This window comes from Arachis ipaensis, chromosome B8 (genome assembly GCF_059453495.1).
Source record: "Arachis ipaensis isolate K30076 ecotype BB chromosome B8, ASM5945349v1, whole genome shotgun sequence".
NCBI classification, from domain to species: Eukaryota; Viridiplantae; Streptophyta; class Magnoliopsida; order Fabales; family Fabaceae; genus Arachis; species Arachis ipaensis.
Genome location: NC_142443.1, coordinates 114820378 through 114838097, shown reverse-complemented (window position 1 = coordinate 114838097; position 17720 = coordinate 114820378). Strand labels below are relative to the sequence as shown.

At 34.9% G+C, this 17720-nt stretch overlaps 1 protein-coding gene across 2 annotated transcripts; it reads left to right on the top strand.

Annotated features, from left to right (window-relative positions):
* Positions 1-4642: 4642 nt before the first annotated feature.
* ABCD2 (ABC transporter family protein) lies at positions 4643-15368 on the top strand. 2 transcript variants are annotated; one of them, XM_016314880.3, is made up of 10 exons: positions 4643-5072; positions 5277-5508; positions 6717-6784; positions 7390-7716; positions 7840-8004; positions 9011-9239; positions 12015-12253; positions 12623-12944; positions 13804-14072; positions 14994-15368. In XM_016314880.3, exons 1-10 carry the CDS (start codon positions 4821-4823, stop codon positions 15177-15179), a joined length of 2289 nt encoding a protein of 762 aa, XP_016170366.1. In that variant the 5' UTR covers positions 4643-4820; the 3' UTR covers positions 15180-15368. The 2 variants fall into 2 exon arrangements, with proteins under 2 accessions (XP_016170366.1, XP_020965313.1); XM_021109654.2 differs by lacking the exon at positions 4643-5072 and adding an exon at positions 6462-6602 and having other exon boundaries at positions 5378-5508.
* Positions 15369-17720: the final 2352 nt, after the last annotated feature.

Below are 17720 nucleotides of genomic sequence, written 5' to 3'. Positions count from 1 at the left end.
GACATGGAAATAACTCAATGCATTAACAAAATTCAATCACAACAAGATCCAAACATGAATTTAAAATAATCAAATTTTAAAGAGTAATAGAGGAATTAGAGAAGAAAACTATAAGGAAAATGACTCCAATTGAAGGTAGCAGCAACTCTCTCAAGATCCAATTCAAGCAAAACTAAGAATGGCAAAAACCCTAGAGAGAAGTGGGAGTTTCTCTCACTAGAATTCAAAACTAATAAAAAACTAAAGTGAGAAGTGAAGTGTCCTCAGTCTCAGCTCCATCCCAGCCTCTAGTCTGCATTTTTGGGCTTGAAACTGGGTCCAAATCAGCCCAGAAATCGCCCCCAGCGATTCTGTTAATTGCAGCACGTCACGCTCGTCACACGTACGCGTCAGCCACACGTACGCGTCGATAAGCTCTGCACAAGGTCACGCGTACGCGTCAGTGGAAAATGGCTTGAATACGCGTACGCGTCAGTCATGCGCGCGCGTCACCTCTTGCTTCTCAAATCTTCAAATTCTTGCGTTCCTTCCACTTTAGCATGCTTACTCTTCATCCTCTATGCCATTCCTGCTCTATAAATCCTGTAATCACTTAAAGCACATATCACGACATTGAATGATAATAATGGAGGATTAAAAACTAGCGATTTAAAGGCCTAAGAAGCATGTTTTCAATTATAGCACGAAGTTAGGAAGGAAACTTGAAAACATGCAATTTACATGAATAAGTGTGAGAATAGTTGACAAAACCCACTCAATTCAGTCCAAAATATATCATAAAATAGTGGTTTATCACTAACGGAATAAGTGTTGAACATCCAGTAGCTCATGTTCACACAAAAAATGGGTTAGCAGAATCACTTATTAAACGTCTCCGATTAATTGCTAGACCCTTACTTATGAGAACAAATCTCCCAACCTCGACTTGGGGGCATGTTATTTTACATGCCGCAGCACTTATTCGTTTGAGGCCAATGAGTTACCATCAATTCTCTCCTATGCAATTAGCTTTTTGCCAGCAGCCAAATATTTGTCATTTAAGAATATTTGGGTGTATAATATATGTTCCCATTGCACCATCTTCTCGCACTAAAATGGGACCCCAAAGAAAATTGGGGATATATGTTGGATATGATTCTCCCTCTATAGTAAGGTATCTTGAGATACAAACTGGAGATGTCTTTAAAGCCCGATTTGCGGATTGTCATTTTGATGAATCAAAATTTCCAACATTAGGGGAGAGAATAAGCTTCTTGAAAAGGAACTTAATTGGAATGCATAATCCTTAATGCATTTAGATCCTCGATCAGGGCAATGTGAACTAGAAGTTCAAAAGATTATACATTTGCAAATAATAGCAAATGAATTGCCCGATGCATTTTCTGATACGAAAAGGATAACTAAATTCTATATACCAGCTAAAAATGCTCCAATTCGAGTTGATGTCTCAGTTGGACAAATAACCACTGAAACAAATTCACGCCAGAAGCGTGGCAGGCCTGTCGGTTCCAAAAACAAAAATCTTCGAAAAAGAAAAGAGGTAAATACTATTCCTATTGAAGAAGACATAGTAAAGACACATACTGTTGTCCAAAATTCTGATATAGTTTTAACGCTAGAAGATGTTCAGGTACCTGAAATTTGTGAAAATGATGAGATCTCGATAAATTATGTCTTTACAGGAGAAAAATGGGACCAAAATAAGACAATTATCAATGAAAGTAAGGATCTTGAGCCAAGAACAGTCGAAGAATGTCGACAAAGGATTGATTGGCCAAAATGGGAAAAAGCCATGAAGGCTGAGTTAGACTCACTTGCAAAACGTGAAGTTTTTGGACCTGTAGTCCGTACACCAGAAGATGTAAAACTTGTTGGACATCGATGGGTATTTGTGAGAAACGAAATGAGAAGAATGAAGTCGTACGCTACAAAGCTCGACTTGTGGCACAAGGTTTTCCACAAAGGCCCAGTATAGATTATGAAGAAACATATTCCCCTGTAGTGGATGCAATAACATTGCGTTATTTGGTCAGTTTATTTGCATATCATAAACTGCATGTGCATTTAATGGATGTAGTAATAGCCTACTTATACAGATTATTAGATCGTGATATCTACATGAAAGTTCTTGAAGGATTAAAGATATCTAAACCATCTAATATATATTCGCAGGGGTTATACTCAGTCAAATTGCAAAGATCTTTATATGGTCTAAAGCAATCTAGACGAATGTGGTATAATCGTCTTACTGAGTATCTGGCTAAAACCGGATTCAAGAATGATGATATCTATCCATGTGTTTTCATAAAGATATATGCATCTGGATTCATTATAATTGCTGTGTACGTTAATGATTTAAATATCATTGGAACTCTTGAAGAGATTCCAACAATTTTAAAAGCTTTAAAAGAAGAGTTTGAGATGAAAGATCTTGGAAAGACTAAATTTTGTCTCGGCCTGCAAATCGAGCATACAAAAAATGGGATCTTTAGTCATCAAACAACATACATAGAAAAAATCTTGAAGAGATTTTATATGGATAAGTCACATCCATTAAAAACTCCAATAATCGTAAGGTCTTTGGATGTGGAAAAGGATCAATACCGTCCTAAAGAATAAAATGAAGATATCCTTAGTCCTTAAGTACCATATCTTAGTGCCCTTGGAGTACTAATGTATCTTGCTAATAATACACGACCCGATATATCATTTGCTGTGAATTTACTAGCAAGGTATAGTTCCTCTCCAACCAGAAGACATTGGAGTGGAATCAAACAAATCTTTCGATATCTTCATGGAACGGTTGATATGGGATTGTTTTATCCCTATGGATCCAAGTCACAATTAGTTGGCTATGCAGATGCTGGATATTTTTCTGATCCACATAAAGGGAGATCTCAAACAGGATATCTGTTCACATATGGTGGTACAGCTATATCATAGAGGTCCACAAAACAGACGATAGCAGCAACCTCCTCTAATCATGCTGAAATACTAGTGATACATGAAACAAGTCGCGAGTGTTTTTGGCTCAGGAGTTTGATTCAATATATTCTGTCATCATGTGGACTAATTGATCATAAGATAGCTCCAAATGTCTTGTTTGAAGATAATACAGCATGCATTGCTCAACTTAAGGGTGGATACATCAAAGGTGATAGAACAAAACATATTTCTCCCAAATTCTTATTCACTCATGATCTTCAAAATCAAGGGACAATTAATGTCCAACAAATCCGCTCAAGTGACAATCTGGCAGATTTATTTACAAAGTCACTCCCAAAATCGTCTTTTGAAAAATTGGTACATCAGATTGGGATGCGCCGATTTCGAGATATTAAATAATGTCGACAAGAGGGGGAGACTGTACTCTTTTTTCTTTGATCAGGTTTTTTCCATTGGGTTTTTCTTGACAAGATTTTTAATGAGGCAGTCCCGTCACAAAGGATATTGTACTCTTTTTTCTTCACTAAAGTTTTTTTTTTCCCATTGAGTTTTTCTTTAGTAAGGTTTTAACGAGGTATAATCCTAAATGGTCATCCAAGAGAGAGTGTTTTGATAAGTTTACCTGAAGTGGATGCTCGTTTTCCATGAGACTTAGTTTACCAAGAGTGGTTGCATTTAATTATGTTTGAAAAGTAAAGCTTCTTTGTACTTATAAATAACAACGTAATATGAAGTATATGACACACATCAATAACAATTCTCTTTTTCTCTTTCTTTATATTGTCTATATATAAAATTTTTTTCCTCTTTTTTTCATACGTTACTAATATATATATAAGTTTTTTCTATTATTATGGTAAAATAATTATATTGGTAAATATCAAAATTAAAATTTTTTTTTATAATTTTTTATTTTATATTTATTATATCTTTTTTAATTATTTATTTCACAACATAAAGTAAAATTTCACTTTTCATGCTCAGTTACAAGATGATATAAAATTTTTTTGAAAAGTTCTAATCTTCTCGCACCATGCAAGATACTTCCATGAAAATTTAAAAAAAAAAAAATGTTTCTCGCACCATGCGTTTGTTTGGCCGAAATGGCATTCTCTTGGTAGTCCAGCACTTCATTTTGGGACATAACACAAGAATATTCCCTAATGTAATTTTTTGGCCGAAATGGCATTTTCTTGGTAGCGTTTGTTTTGAGGTATTAGAACAAAGATTGAGAGACTGATATACAGTATGATGTTTGTTAATTTAGAGATTAGTACTAAAATTTTTGTTTCTGTCTCCAAAATTTCAGTATTTTAATACCTTCAAAAAGTAGAACACAGGGACTGAAATTTTTAGAGACGAAGACTGAAATTTTAATAACATTTTATACCTAAAATACCCTCATTCTAATTAATTAATTTTAATTTTATTTTTTGTCCAAATTAAATTAGAGTTTTATTCTTGTTTTAATTTTTGTCTCTCATTTTACATCAAACAAAATACCAAAATTTATTTCAATCTCTGTTTCTTAGTTTCTATCTCTTAGTTTCAGTCTTTCAGTTTCTGTTTCTCTACCTAACGCTACCTTATAATTTTATTTTATTTATTTTGTGCGTGGCAGCGTGTGGACCGCGCAATCAATCGTGTGGTACGGATAATCCTCAAGTAATCTATGCGGTTCCCAATTTTCCCTTTCGCACACATCACTAATACACACGAGTGACGCCAAAGGCCAAACAAATAAAAGAACAAAGAACTGGCATAGCCACATGAACTGGCATATCTCCCACAATGTTCGGTAACTCGTGTTAGTTGGAAGCAAAATACTGATTCTTGCACGCTCCAAGCTTCTTGGGCCAAATTAGGAACGCGGCATGAAAAAAATGATCTTGCAAACCCAACAACAAGCTCACCAACTTTTCATGTTCTCATCCACTTATAACAAGTCCAACCTTACCTACAATCACCATGTGCAAATTCACTTCTCCTGCACATTTTCACGAGTGCCATTCATGTCCCTTAGCATGGGAATGGGAAAGCCTTACAAGAGGAGGAATAGGAATCGGAGCAAGTGTTTCTGTTCTTCTACAACCACGCCAGCTCCATTGCCACCAGACCCAGATAAGGTTTTCTCCTGTTTCCTTATTTGATCTTTAGACTGTGTTTGTTAAGTGTTTCTTAATAGAAAATACTGTTGAGTGTTTCTCTTCTCCAAACAGATCTCATAACTCTATATTTCTATCCTGAAACGGTTACCAAAGGGGGGTCCTTTTTCGCGATGATTTGGTTGATGGGCATTGAGTAATGTTGAAAAGTTGGAAATTTTGTAGGAAGTGAAGAAAGTGGGGGAAAAGAGTGATGGTGTGGTTGTAGAGGGTGGGAGTCCCGATCTGCAAACCCTTTTCAGAAGGTTCTGGAAAGTGGCAGCTCCATATTGGTCTTCGGATGACAAAGCTCAGGCTAGGTTGCAGCTTGCAGGTGTCTTTGCTCTCACCTTGGCTACAACTGGAATCAGTGTTGGCTTCAATTTCTTGGGGAGGGACTTCTACAATGCACTTGCCAGTGAGTTCTTTTGATGAATGACTCTATATATCTTGCAATGTTTTTCTTTGTGGTAAAGCATATTTTTTGTCCTTAGTGTTTCCAATTTTTTTCGAAAATACCCTCTACATTTAATTTGGTTCAATTTTGTCCCTATGTTTTTTATTCATTTAATTTTGTCCCTAACATTTTTTATTTGTGTCAAAGCTATCCCGAAAGTTTTTAATTTTGTCCCTCATATTTTAGATGGAGCTAACTTTCAGGTTCAGTTTTTATTTTTGAAGAAAATCACAAATATTAGGACAAAAAGCATATTTTATCCTTTCTTTACTGATGCTTCGTAAATCACAGACAGGATCCTTACTTTCCTTATGCTTCTGAGGTTTTGTGTTGATGAAAGGCCATTGGCCTGGAATCATGTGTTTTGGTGTATTTATGTTGATTGGCGAATAGCCTAAGCAAGGATGTGAATATATTTTATTTATGTGCAAGAATAGCATGTAAAATAAATTACATTTTGAATATTAAAAAAGTTGTCCAAGTTTTTGTTATCAAGAACCCTATGTTATGGACAGAGCTAAGACTACGTTTGTTTACAAAGACAGGACACTGAGACAGGGACACAAAGACACAAAATTGCATTTGACAGAAGAGACATGGATAGAGACAATATGTCCAGAGACACTGAATTAGTGTATTTTGTGTCCATCCTGACAGGAAGGACACTAAGACACTAACAAGGAACACAATTTATTTTTCATTTTTTCTTTCATTATTCTTGTTAATTTTTCATAATTATATTTTTTTATTATTATATTTTTCATCTCAAATCTTTTGAACAAAAAAAAAATGAGATTAAATTGGATTTTTATAATTTGTTCTAGTTTATCACCAAACAGAATACAATAACACAAAATTTTGTGTCTATGTCCCTGATGTCTTGTTCTCAGTGTCTTGTCTTGTCCTGTTCTCAGAAACAAACGCAGCTTAAGGGACTTGGTCTTCCCTAAGTGCTTGTCATGTCTTCGATGGAGTCATGACGATTCTTGTGTATATATGGACACAGCTTCTTTGGCATATTGGGTTATCTTCTCTTTGTTATCTGTTTAGGGAAGGTACATTACAGTATGGTTGATGTGATGATGTTGTATATTGTTTTTATTATTATTATTTACTCTAGTATGAAATGGGAACAAGTAACTAACCCTGTTTAAGTTTGTTAATTCAAGACAAGGATCAAGAACAATTCACCAAGCAACTGCTTTACTACCTGGGTGGCTTTGCTGGAGGAATCCCGGTGAGCACATTGCTGCACTTTCTTAGGTATAGCTCTGCTAGACTTTGCTTTTGTTTCTTCAATGATGAGTTTTCTTACAAGATGCAGCATCTAACTTGTAAACATCTAAATTGCCTAGATGTTACTTTAGTGGTCATACCATTTCATTTTTTTCGGCCTTTAAATTTCATACCAGGGGAGTTGGACATAGTCATTTTCCCTATTTATTCCTTTTTTTACTTTGTTGAATTGCATCATTCCTTTTCATCTACAACTGTTTTTGATCTCAAAGCGAGTTAGTTGGTAGATTTAATATCTCATTATAACAAGACTTTGTCCCAAGAAAGAGACAAGAAAATACTACATGGGAACTGCATGACCATTATTTGATAACAATTTTCGTAAGGTTTTCAAGTTAACTGATTAGTTGTTTTTGAAGCAAACAACGATAGTTATATGTGGAATTGTCAAACAAGTGCACTCAAGTTCCACCTCTCTAATTTTCCTGAATATTATTATCATGAGTGGAAATAATCTGTCTGGATGCCTTTCTATAAAGTTTTTGGTTTCTCATACCTTGTTCTAGTGTTCTACATATCTTTCTAAACTTGTTCATTCTGTTGCAGTTTTTTGTGTTGAGAGATTATGCAAGAGAAACTCTTTCCTTGAGATGGAGGTCTTGGATGACAAGCTATTACATGGATCGCTATCTTAAGGACCGGACTTTCTATAAAATTCAGTCTCAGTCAATCATTGATAATCCAGACCAGCGAATTGTTGACGATCTAAGTTCGTTCACTGGGACTGCTCTTTCTTTCTCCTTGACACTCTTCAATGCTGCTGTCGACTTGATCTCATTCAGTAATATCTTATATGGAATCTATCCTCCCCTCTTCGTTGTACTTCTTGTATACTCTGTTGGTGGGACAGCTATTAGTGTTTTCCTTGGGAGGGTAATAGTTTTCCATTTTCTTTGTGATTCTTTAAGTTGAAATGCAAAACTACCGTCCCGACCCCACTCTCGTAAACTTTAACATACATCCCGTTTTATTAACTGGAGATTGTCAAAATGGCAGGAATTGGTGACTTTAAACTTCTTGCAAGAGAAAAAAGAAGCAGACTTCCGTTACGGGCTTGTGAGGGTTCGGGAAAATGCCGAATCGATTGCTTTCTATGGTGGTGAAGATAGCGAAATGCAACTTCTTCTGCAGCGTTTCAAAAGTGCTTTTGAAAATCTGACTGTGAGATGCTTCTTCTTTAATTTACATATCTTTTTTCCTTTGATTTTATTCGTGTAAGATGTTGTCAGTAACTATATTCAAGTCCCATGCCTTTGCTTCTTCAGTTGTTAATGCATATATTTCTTCCTCTTAGTCCATATTTTGCCACCTATATAGTAAGCAGCATTTTTTTCCTGTAAAGACTATGCTGTTCATTTATTTTTTAACTTTTTCTTGATTAAAAAAAACTTGATTAATGTGAATAAACTTAAGTATTGACAGTAAACCAAATATTGTCTTTGAGAGCTAAGCGCTAAGCATGACTATTTGCAAGGCCAATATTGTATAACATTAGTGGAAAAAAAAGGTGTGATAAAATTATGGTTCAAAGCAAAGGGGTTTCAACTTTCAATTCAAAGACCTCGTTACAGAAATCTTGCATGAAATGAACAATACCATTAGCAGTTTCAAAGGAATATCTAGTGCCGTGGTGTCTATAACTTAAAAAAATGCTCATGCCTTTTAAGGAACTTAGAATTGCTAAATAAGGAGTTTCTTTCATAGACTTAACATATACAAAACATCGAAAAGTTGAGTGGCTTAAACTTCAAAATCTGATTGCACAATCTTATGAAACTCAATGCAAGCTTGCTTTTCGTATTAGCAGCTAGGCCAAACATTATGATTCTTCTACATCAAAACTCTTCTAATATGATCAGTAGATTTTTCATTGAACTGGATGACTGGAAAACTATAGAAGGCTGTACATACACTGGTGGGTCTTGAGTTGTAAACTAAGCTCAATGTCTCATTTAATGTGTGATCACTTAATTATAGCTTCCCAGCACTGTCTATTTGCCATAGTCATGTGTACTGACTTGTTTTTTGGTTTGGAGAAAAACTATTAGATGCCAAATGTATCCTTATTCCAACACTAATTCTTTTCTTGCATTTATCCAATAAAAATAATGCTGTAACTTAAAATAGGTTGACGAGTATTGTAACTTATCATTTTCTTACATTACAGAGATTGTTGATTTCTTCTAGAAATCTGGACTTCTTCACCAGTGGCTACCGCTATCTCATTCAAATTCTTCCTGCCGCTGTTGTTGCTCCAATGTATTTCTCTGGAAAGATTGAGTTTGGTGTCATCAATCAATCAGTTTCTGCTTTTAATCATATCCTTGGTGACTTCTCCCTCATTGTGTACCAGTTTCAAGCTATAAGTGCTTTTTCTGCAGTTATTAATCGGCTAGGTATAACATTGTTTTTCTCTTTTCTCTTTCCTATTACATTTTGTTATTTGTAGATCTCATGAATGATATGTGCATAAGTGAACAAGTTCTTCCTCTCTGGAAACGAGAGCTATTTTAAGATAGGTTGTAGTTTCATTTTCACATACACATAAAAGAACCAGAAATTTAAGATGTTACGATGATATGATATGTTAACTTGCAAGGAAACTATGACTTTGCTCTACATATACTTTAGAACTTGTATATCCCCTTTGAAGGTGTTTGATGAATTTCATAAGAATGGAAAGATTGGTGTTGACATTATTTCTGTTTTCATCACTGATTCCTAAGAAAGATAGGTCAGTCAGAGTCAAAGGACCTTTCATCTACTTGAGTGAAGTTTTGGGGCACATGACACCATTTTGGAAAATCGAAGTGCTTTTGCAGCAAGAAAGCAGATCTTAGATGCAGCTTTGATTGCTAATGAGTTGGTGTCTGATATGAAAAAGCGAGCTTAAGAGTGTTTGGTCTACAAAAGACTTTTGAAAAAGCTTATGATAAGGTCAACTGGGTTTTTTGGATAAGGTGGAAGGAAAAAGGATTTGGCTCTAAATGGAGGAAATGGATTTCAGGTTGCCTTGTTACAAGTACTTTCTTAGTCATGGTTAATGGCGAGCAAGTTCATGATTCAAGGATGAGAGGGGTTTGAGGGAAGGTCACCCTCTCTATTTCCCTTCCTCCCTTCATATTCAATTTAGTGGCTGATGTTGTTAGTCGGTTGGTTGTTAGAGAAGAGTGGAGGGGGCTTGTTAAGGGGTTAACAGTAGGATCAGAAGTGATTGTGGTTTCTCGTTTGCGATTTGCGGATGATACAATTTTGTTCTTGGAAAATGATAAGGAGAGCTTCTCTAATGCTCTCGATCTTTTATGTTTTCCAGCTAGCCTCCGGTTTGAAGATCGTTATGGGTAAATTGGCTTTATGGGGATTAATATTGACCCAACTGATTTCTCTACCAGCATCTATGGTTGGATGTGAAATTCTGGAATAGCCTTTTGTTTATATGGGTGTTCTCTTAGGTGGGAACCCTACTTCAACCTCTTTTTGGGTCCTGTTGTCATGAAGATTTCTAAGCATCTTCAAGTTGGAAAGGAGCATATTTCTCACTAGGAGGAAGGATCAGTCTTATTCAGTCTTGCTTATCAAGTATCCCTCTTTATTTCCTATCTTTTTATTTTCCTATTCCAAAGGGAGTGGCTAAAACCATTGAGAATATAGTGAGGGATTTCCTTTGGTCTAGTGCTATGGATTCAATACGAGATCATTTGGTGTGTTGGAGATTTGTTGTCTACCAAAAAATGAGTATTGGGTCTTGGTAATCTGGTATAGAAAAGTATCAAAAATGCTATTTGTATACTAAAATAACCACTGTATTTATGTACAAATACACGTGTTGTTTAATTCATTTTCAATGTGTATTCCAACATGTATTTTATACTAGTGGCTGATTTTAGTGTACACCTGCATGGTTGAAAATACATTAGTGTGGCAACAAAATGGCTATGGAATTTTCCATTAGAACCACATTCTTTTTGGCATAAGGTTATTAGAAGCAAGTATGGCTTGAATAGAAATGAACTGGATGCAAATCTTACTTCACATGCTACTCATTATAGTTCTTGGAAATTTATTTATGGTGGTTATGCTCCTTTCATACCTTTACTTTCTTTGAAAGTAAAGATGGATCTCGCTGTCTCTTTTAGGAAGATAATTGGCTAGGTGATGCTCCTTTACTTAGCTTTTCCTCGTCTGTATCGCTTATCTGTTTTACATAATATTACTGTTGGAGACTTCTATTAAATATAGGGATCTTCCTATTCTTGTACCTACTTTTTTAGAAATCTTAATGATAAGAGAGTCCATTGAGTTAGGAAATCTTTTAGGTCTGCTTGAAAATGCCCTTTCTACCCCTGACAAAAGCTTATGGTCTCTTGATTCATCCGGTCTGTATACCTGTAAATCTTATTTTCAGTCTCTGTTGCTGTCTTCCACTATGGCACCTTTTTTCCTTGATAAACCAATATGGAAATCTAAACCTCCTGCTCCCGCTAAAGTCAAATCCTTTATTTGACTGTTATGCTTGACAGAATTAACACTGTTGACAATTTATAAGTTAGACGACCACATTAGGCTATATGCCCAAATGTGTGCTTGATGTGCTGGGGACATTCAGAAACAGTCTCAATTTTGTTTGTACACTTGTCTCATGGCTGATTCTTTGTGGATTTCATTGTTCAGCATGTTTTGAGCATCTTGAGTGTGCCTTGCATCACTGGATCGATTTCTTTTGACAAGATTTGCAGGTTTTGGGAAAGATGCTAAATTTTTTGGGCAATGTGCAATATATTCCACTATTTGGACCATTTGGTTAGAACGCAATCTACGAATTTTTAATGATAGATTTGCAGGAAAAACTATTCTTTGGGATAGAATCAGGCGTTTAGCATCTATATGGCGTAAAGCACATGGTTTTTTCAACTTTTCCTCTCAGACATGATGAGAGGTTTGAAAGCTGCAGTTCATTGACGTTTGATGCCTTGTTTGTATTCCTTTTGGTTTGGAGGAACTCTTTTCCTCCTCCCCACTGTATTGTTCCCTCAATACAATAATGAAGTTTTCTTTCGTTATAAAAAAAATGATAAATTCTGCATAGTTTTATATTAGTGTTAGCTTCTCAAAATCATCTGCATAGATAATCTATTAAACACTAAAGAGTTCTTTCTCTATGGAATATGCAGGTGAGTTTGATGATATTTTGGACAGAAGCAGCTCAAAATCTCTGTCTGATACTTTGGAAGACATACATATTACATATAAAGATTTCAGAAGTTCGTCTGCATTGGAATCTAATGGATCGACACCATCAGAAAATTATGAAACATTGCTGGAGATAAACAATTTGACTCTTAAAACTCCAAGTGAATCTACACTTATAAGAGACTTATCAGTGACAATCAAAGAAAAGGATAATTTATTGGTAAGTAATCGACATCCCAACTTACAAACATCCAAATCAGTCTTCATTCCTTGTACTTGATGTCATTGAGCGACACTTCCATCCCAAATGCTATACTGTAATGGCCCTTTGAGCATGAAGTGTGGACAATGTCCATCTTCTCTTATGCTGAAATTAAATGTCATATTTAGAAGAATTAGAGAGGCAAGAATTGAAATCTAGACCAACACTAAAGGATTTGATTCCATATCATGAACTCACTCTCTCAAAAGCTTAACTTTTTGGTTAGGACTTTGCATAAAAATAAAATTTAGATTTGTATTCTGAATAAGTTCAACCTCGTTAGACTGTATGGTTGTACAAAAATCATTTCTAAATCTAACCGATCAGGTGATGGGACCAAGTGGAAGTGGTAAGACCTCCTTGTTAAGAGCTCTGGCTGGTCTATGGAGAACTGGAACCGGAAAGATCGTGTACTATGTAAAAGGTGGAGAAGAGTCTGAGCGAACGATTTCTTCCGATGCAAATACTCCTTCAATAAATGTTGCTAATGATACATTTGAAGATCATGGAAAATCCGCAAGCAAAAAATCTAGAATTTTTTTCCTTCCTCAAAGACCATATATGGTTTTGGGCTCTCTTCGTCAACAATTGCTTTATCCAATATGGACTGATGACACAGTTTCTACATCAGGAGATACTGAACAAAAAAGTATGTCATTTCTAGTTTCTTGTTCCCACATGCCTAAACTTGTTTTTCTCTAATTATGATGCAAACTCATATACATTTATATTTTAAAAATGTCTTTTACACACCGTCTTAAACTTATTTGCTCAATCGTGCACTGACATATGATTTGATGTTGAAATGAACTCCTTAATTTATGAATGCCAGACACGCTGTTGTAATTATTTTGTAATGATCACAGGAGAACTATATTTAACCCAAAATAAAGTTTTTGTTTAATCTATTTATACAAAGGAGGAAACATAAAAACATGTGATTGTTATCCTAGAGATATTATTAGGTAAGTTCTTGACAATAAAAACTTCTGATCCATTTCTATTAAAGTCTACCTAGTACCTACACAATAAGATTATCTGATGGTGAAACAAGCCTATACAACCATTTGAATCTTAGAAATGTCTCGATTAAGCTTTAGACTAACATTGATCTGTTTTCTTAACAAGGATCAATCCAGGTTCAAATGATTGAAGTAGATAAATAGATGTTCTTATTTATTCCTAACCACTTTGAGCAGAACCTAGACTTTGTAGGCAAGTGAACGAATTCTTAAATGTTCAATTTTGAGAATTGACTTTGAGGTTGCTACGTGCTCATTGACAACTTATTAATTTTTTTTTTCTTTTGGCTACTCATTTTCTAATTTAGTAATGAAAGAGGAAAAGAGCATAATTAATCATATAACTCTGCCTAACAGTAATAAATACTATTATATTATCTGAATATACAGGGTCCTACTTGATTTAGATCACTGGAATATTATTCGTATGTTGGCAGGAACGCGTGCAAGCTTTACTGATTGAGTTTATTTGACATTTTTCTGCAGATGTGCTTCCTTTCTTGACTAAGTTCCCAAACTCGGACATCATAAAAGATAAGCCTATGAAGCCGACAACGAATGAGCTAATAAAGGTCTTAGAGGATGTCCGCCTTGGCTATTTATTGGCTCGATTCAGTTTAGATTCCACATATGAATGGTCTAGTGTTCTTTCTTTGGGAGAGCAGCAACGCCTTGCATTCGCTCGTCTTTTGCTTTCGAGGCCTCAGTTGGTCTTGTTAGATGAATCAACAAGTGCACTTGATGAAGCCAATGAGGTATTCTTGAATTCCAAGTTCAGATATGACATATATCTGAATTGGATGTATGATACATCATGTGGATAGCTATGGTATTCATTGAATTGACCATTCTGTTCTGTTCATATTTTAGGCATTCTTATATTCATCTAACATTATAGACATACTTATAAAAGATTGATTATCTAAACTTTAGACAAAAATTATTGTCTAACAAACAGTATACTCAAAACTTTAGACAAAAAATTTCACCAAGTTGATAGTCCAATTGACTTTTGGATTCAGATACGTTTCAAAGTATTGGTTGAAATAATCAAATAAGCAGTGAAACGCTGTTACTTTACATATTTAAATATAACTCTTGACCATGCTAATATAAAGTTACTACATGTTTTGTGTCTAGAAAAGCATACTAGATATTCTGCAATGCTACATTTAGAACTTTTAGTGAAAACGTTGCGAGTAAAACCAAACATGCTAGTGCTTCCACTATCTTGCAAGAGTGTGTTTCTGTTTTCTTGTTTTATTTTGAGGTTTCCTTGTTACATATACAATAGATGTTTAGGAAGGAAATAGTGAAAACATAAGAAAATAAGGGTGCGTTTGATATCCGTTCTCATTTTCTATTTTCATTTTCATTTTCAGTATTTTATGCTTTCAGAATTTTTGTGAAGGAAAAAGAGAAAACATTGAAAATAGAAAACACTAAAATGTAAAAAAAAAAAAAAAGAAATGAATACTAAACGCACCCTAATGTTTCTGTGTTTGTATTTCTTATTTTATTATTATTTTCTCTACAAGTTTCCAAAGATAAGAAAGCAGGTAATGGGAAACAGAATAAAGGAAACCCAGTCAAGACCTAAAGATTTTCATTGATGTAATGATTTGATGTCACTGAAGTTCTTTTTTTTTTTTTTTTTTTTTGTGTTTTTGTTGCAGGCTCATTTGTACCAGCTGATTGGAGCAGCAGACATAACATACATCAGCATCGGCCACCGGTCGACGTTGCGCTATTACCACAGCAAGATCCTAAGCATATCCACAGCGGATTCCGACGATGAACAGTTAAATTGGAGTATTGGACCCACAAGACATGAATCCTCTCTAGAATTTACAAATCAATGATTTTAGGGAGCATCAGAATTGGTTGCAAATTTTGCAATGCTTTGATACGAGTGCTCCGAATTTGTTGAAATATAAGTTTGATGTACCTGGATGTCAATATGTAGGATTTTCCTTGCAACTAGCTGCTACAGCGTTCAACGTTCATATACACGTGAATGAATATTAGGAAACTTGGCCGTTTTCATTTCATTGTTTATAAGTGCTATTTCTAGCTCATTTTGGTAATGGTACTTATTTCTAACATTCTTTAAGATTTACTATTATTATTATTATTATTATTATTATTATTATTATTATTATTATTATTCATGAATGGGAACAACCTAATTAGACTGGGCTAGAAAGGCAAGGGGAGGAAGGGAATCAAACTCAGATTTCTTTCTAGTTGGAGAGTTTACAAGGAGATGAAATAATATTTTATTAATCTTATTTAAAGGTTACAGTATAAATAATGAATAGAATATTTGTAAAATAATTTAGAGGTTAAAAAAAATCTTATTATGTAATTAATTTGATTGAAATGCCAATAAATGCATGAGTGGGTGAATGACATGATTTGTGGTATCCACACTTTACTGGGTTGAAATGGAATTTTTTAATTTTTCTTTTAAAACAATACGAGGGTATCCACATTTTATTGAAAGCGAACAAAGATTTTTTACACCAATTCACAGAGGCGAAATAGGTTGGAACGTTTTTTTTAATTTAGATTTAAAGATAAATAGGTCACTGACCTTTTTATACGCGGATATTTTTGTCCCTCAAGATTGAAAAATACATTTCGATCCCTCACGTTTTAAAACGGCGGACAATTATACCCCTCCATCCGTTTTGGGCCAAAAACGGCAACGGAGCCAGCTGACATAGAGGGGTAGAGAATGACGTGTCCGTTACACTTGTTGAAGTGGATTGGGACCAAATTTTAGTGGACAAATTCGTCCCTTAAGTGCAAAACAATTATTCTTCCCTTATTGCTGAAATTAGCACAGAAATAATTATTCACAAGTTAAATGTGAACATACAATTTAGGATCTAATCCCAATTCTGAATCCTCTTTCTTCAACCTCATAATAAAACATTACTCTTATTAATTCACCCACTCACATAACAAAAGAAAAAGTCTATACAATAATCAATGCAAGCCACCAAGAACTGAATAAGTGGGTTGAATCATTGCAAAAAGCGCCTTTGACCATCCAAGAGGAAAACAGAACAGATCATGCCACTCAACTCTAAAAGATGAAGGAACAAACCTAAGGTACAAACTCAGAATTTCTAAGAAACAACCAAGTTGAACATTCATAAATACTAAAACACGTAAGAATGGATCCATGTATTCCTTTCAAATTTATATTTAAGAGTTCAAATTAAAAATAGAGCACAAAATCATTTTATGAAAACAAAATCAAGCAACTAAGAATCATAAAAGTTACATTACATAAGCAATAGAAGAAAGTATATAAAAAAAATCAAGAATAGAAAATCACACAATAATCACCATGAACAACCGAGAGAATAAGTAAATACATCTTTCAACTAATGGTGCAATTTAGTAGCAAAGGACCAAAACACACGACAGAAAGAACCTACTTGTTATTGGGGCATTTCATCAAGCATGTTAAACGCAGTCATGTAAAGAAAAAATACATTGACCAAACACATCAATTTATCATCCCTGTGAACACTACGATAAGATCAAGAGAAACCATAACCAAAAAGAAAACACCTACGACAAGTTAAGAGGAAGAAAGAAGCGAACTAGAGAGGCACAGAGAGAGATAGAGAGGAAAAGCGAGCGGCGACTGAGATGGCGTAGCGACAACAGAGACTATGGTGACTAAGGGGCTTAGCATGAGCCACACCTCCCAAAGTGTTTCCAGGTCATGTGCATGAAGAACACCCCCCACTCGCCATGGACGATCGCACAAGCAGCAGGCATGACTTCCACCTTGCATTTTGATGAAATAGGGCTCACTCATGCTTACGGCGTCGTTTTGCACTTAAGGGACAAATTTGTTCACTAAAAATTCGTCCCAATCCACTTCAGCAAGTGTAACGGACACGTCATTCTCTACCCTTCCATGTCAGCTAGCTCCGTTACCCTTTTTGGCCTAAAACGGACGGAGGGGTATAATTGTCCGCCATTTTAAAATGTGGGGGATCGAAATGTATTTTCCAATCTTGAAGGACGAAAATGTCCGCGTTTTAAAAGGTCAGGGACCTATTTGTCTTTTACTCTTTAATTTAGTTTTTTGGAAAAAGAATTTTACGTTAGGCAAATTGGTCAAAATTTAGAAAAGTGATCTCCAAGGGAACAAGAAAATTAATTTAAATCCTGTATTAATTTTGAAACAAAGAAGAACCTTTGAAGACAAATAATTTGCAATTTGATAGATGTGTTAAGGGTAGAATTGTAAAACAAGCTTAAGATGAGCTCAAGAAAAATCAAGAAAGTGTAACCTAGCTGCTAAGTGATAAGACAGGTATTTAGGTGTTAGTATTGAGTCATTTGATTTTTCTTCTGAACTTGTATAAATTTGA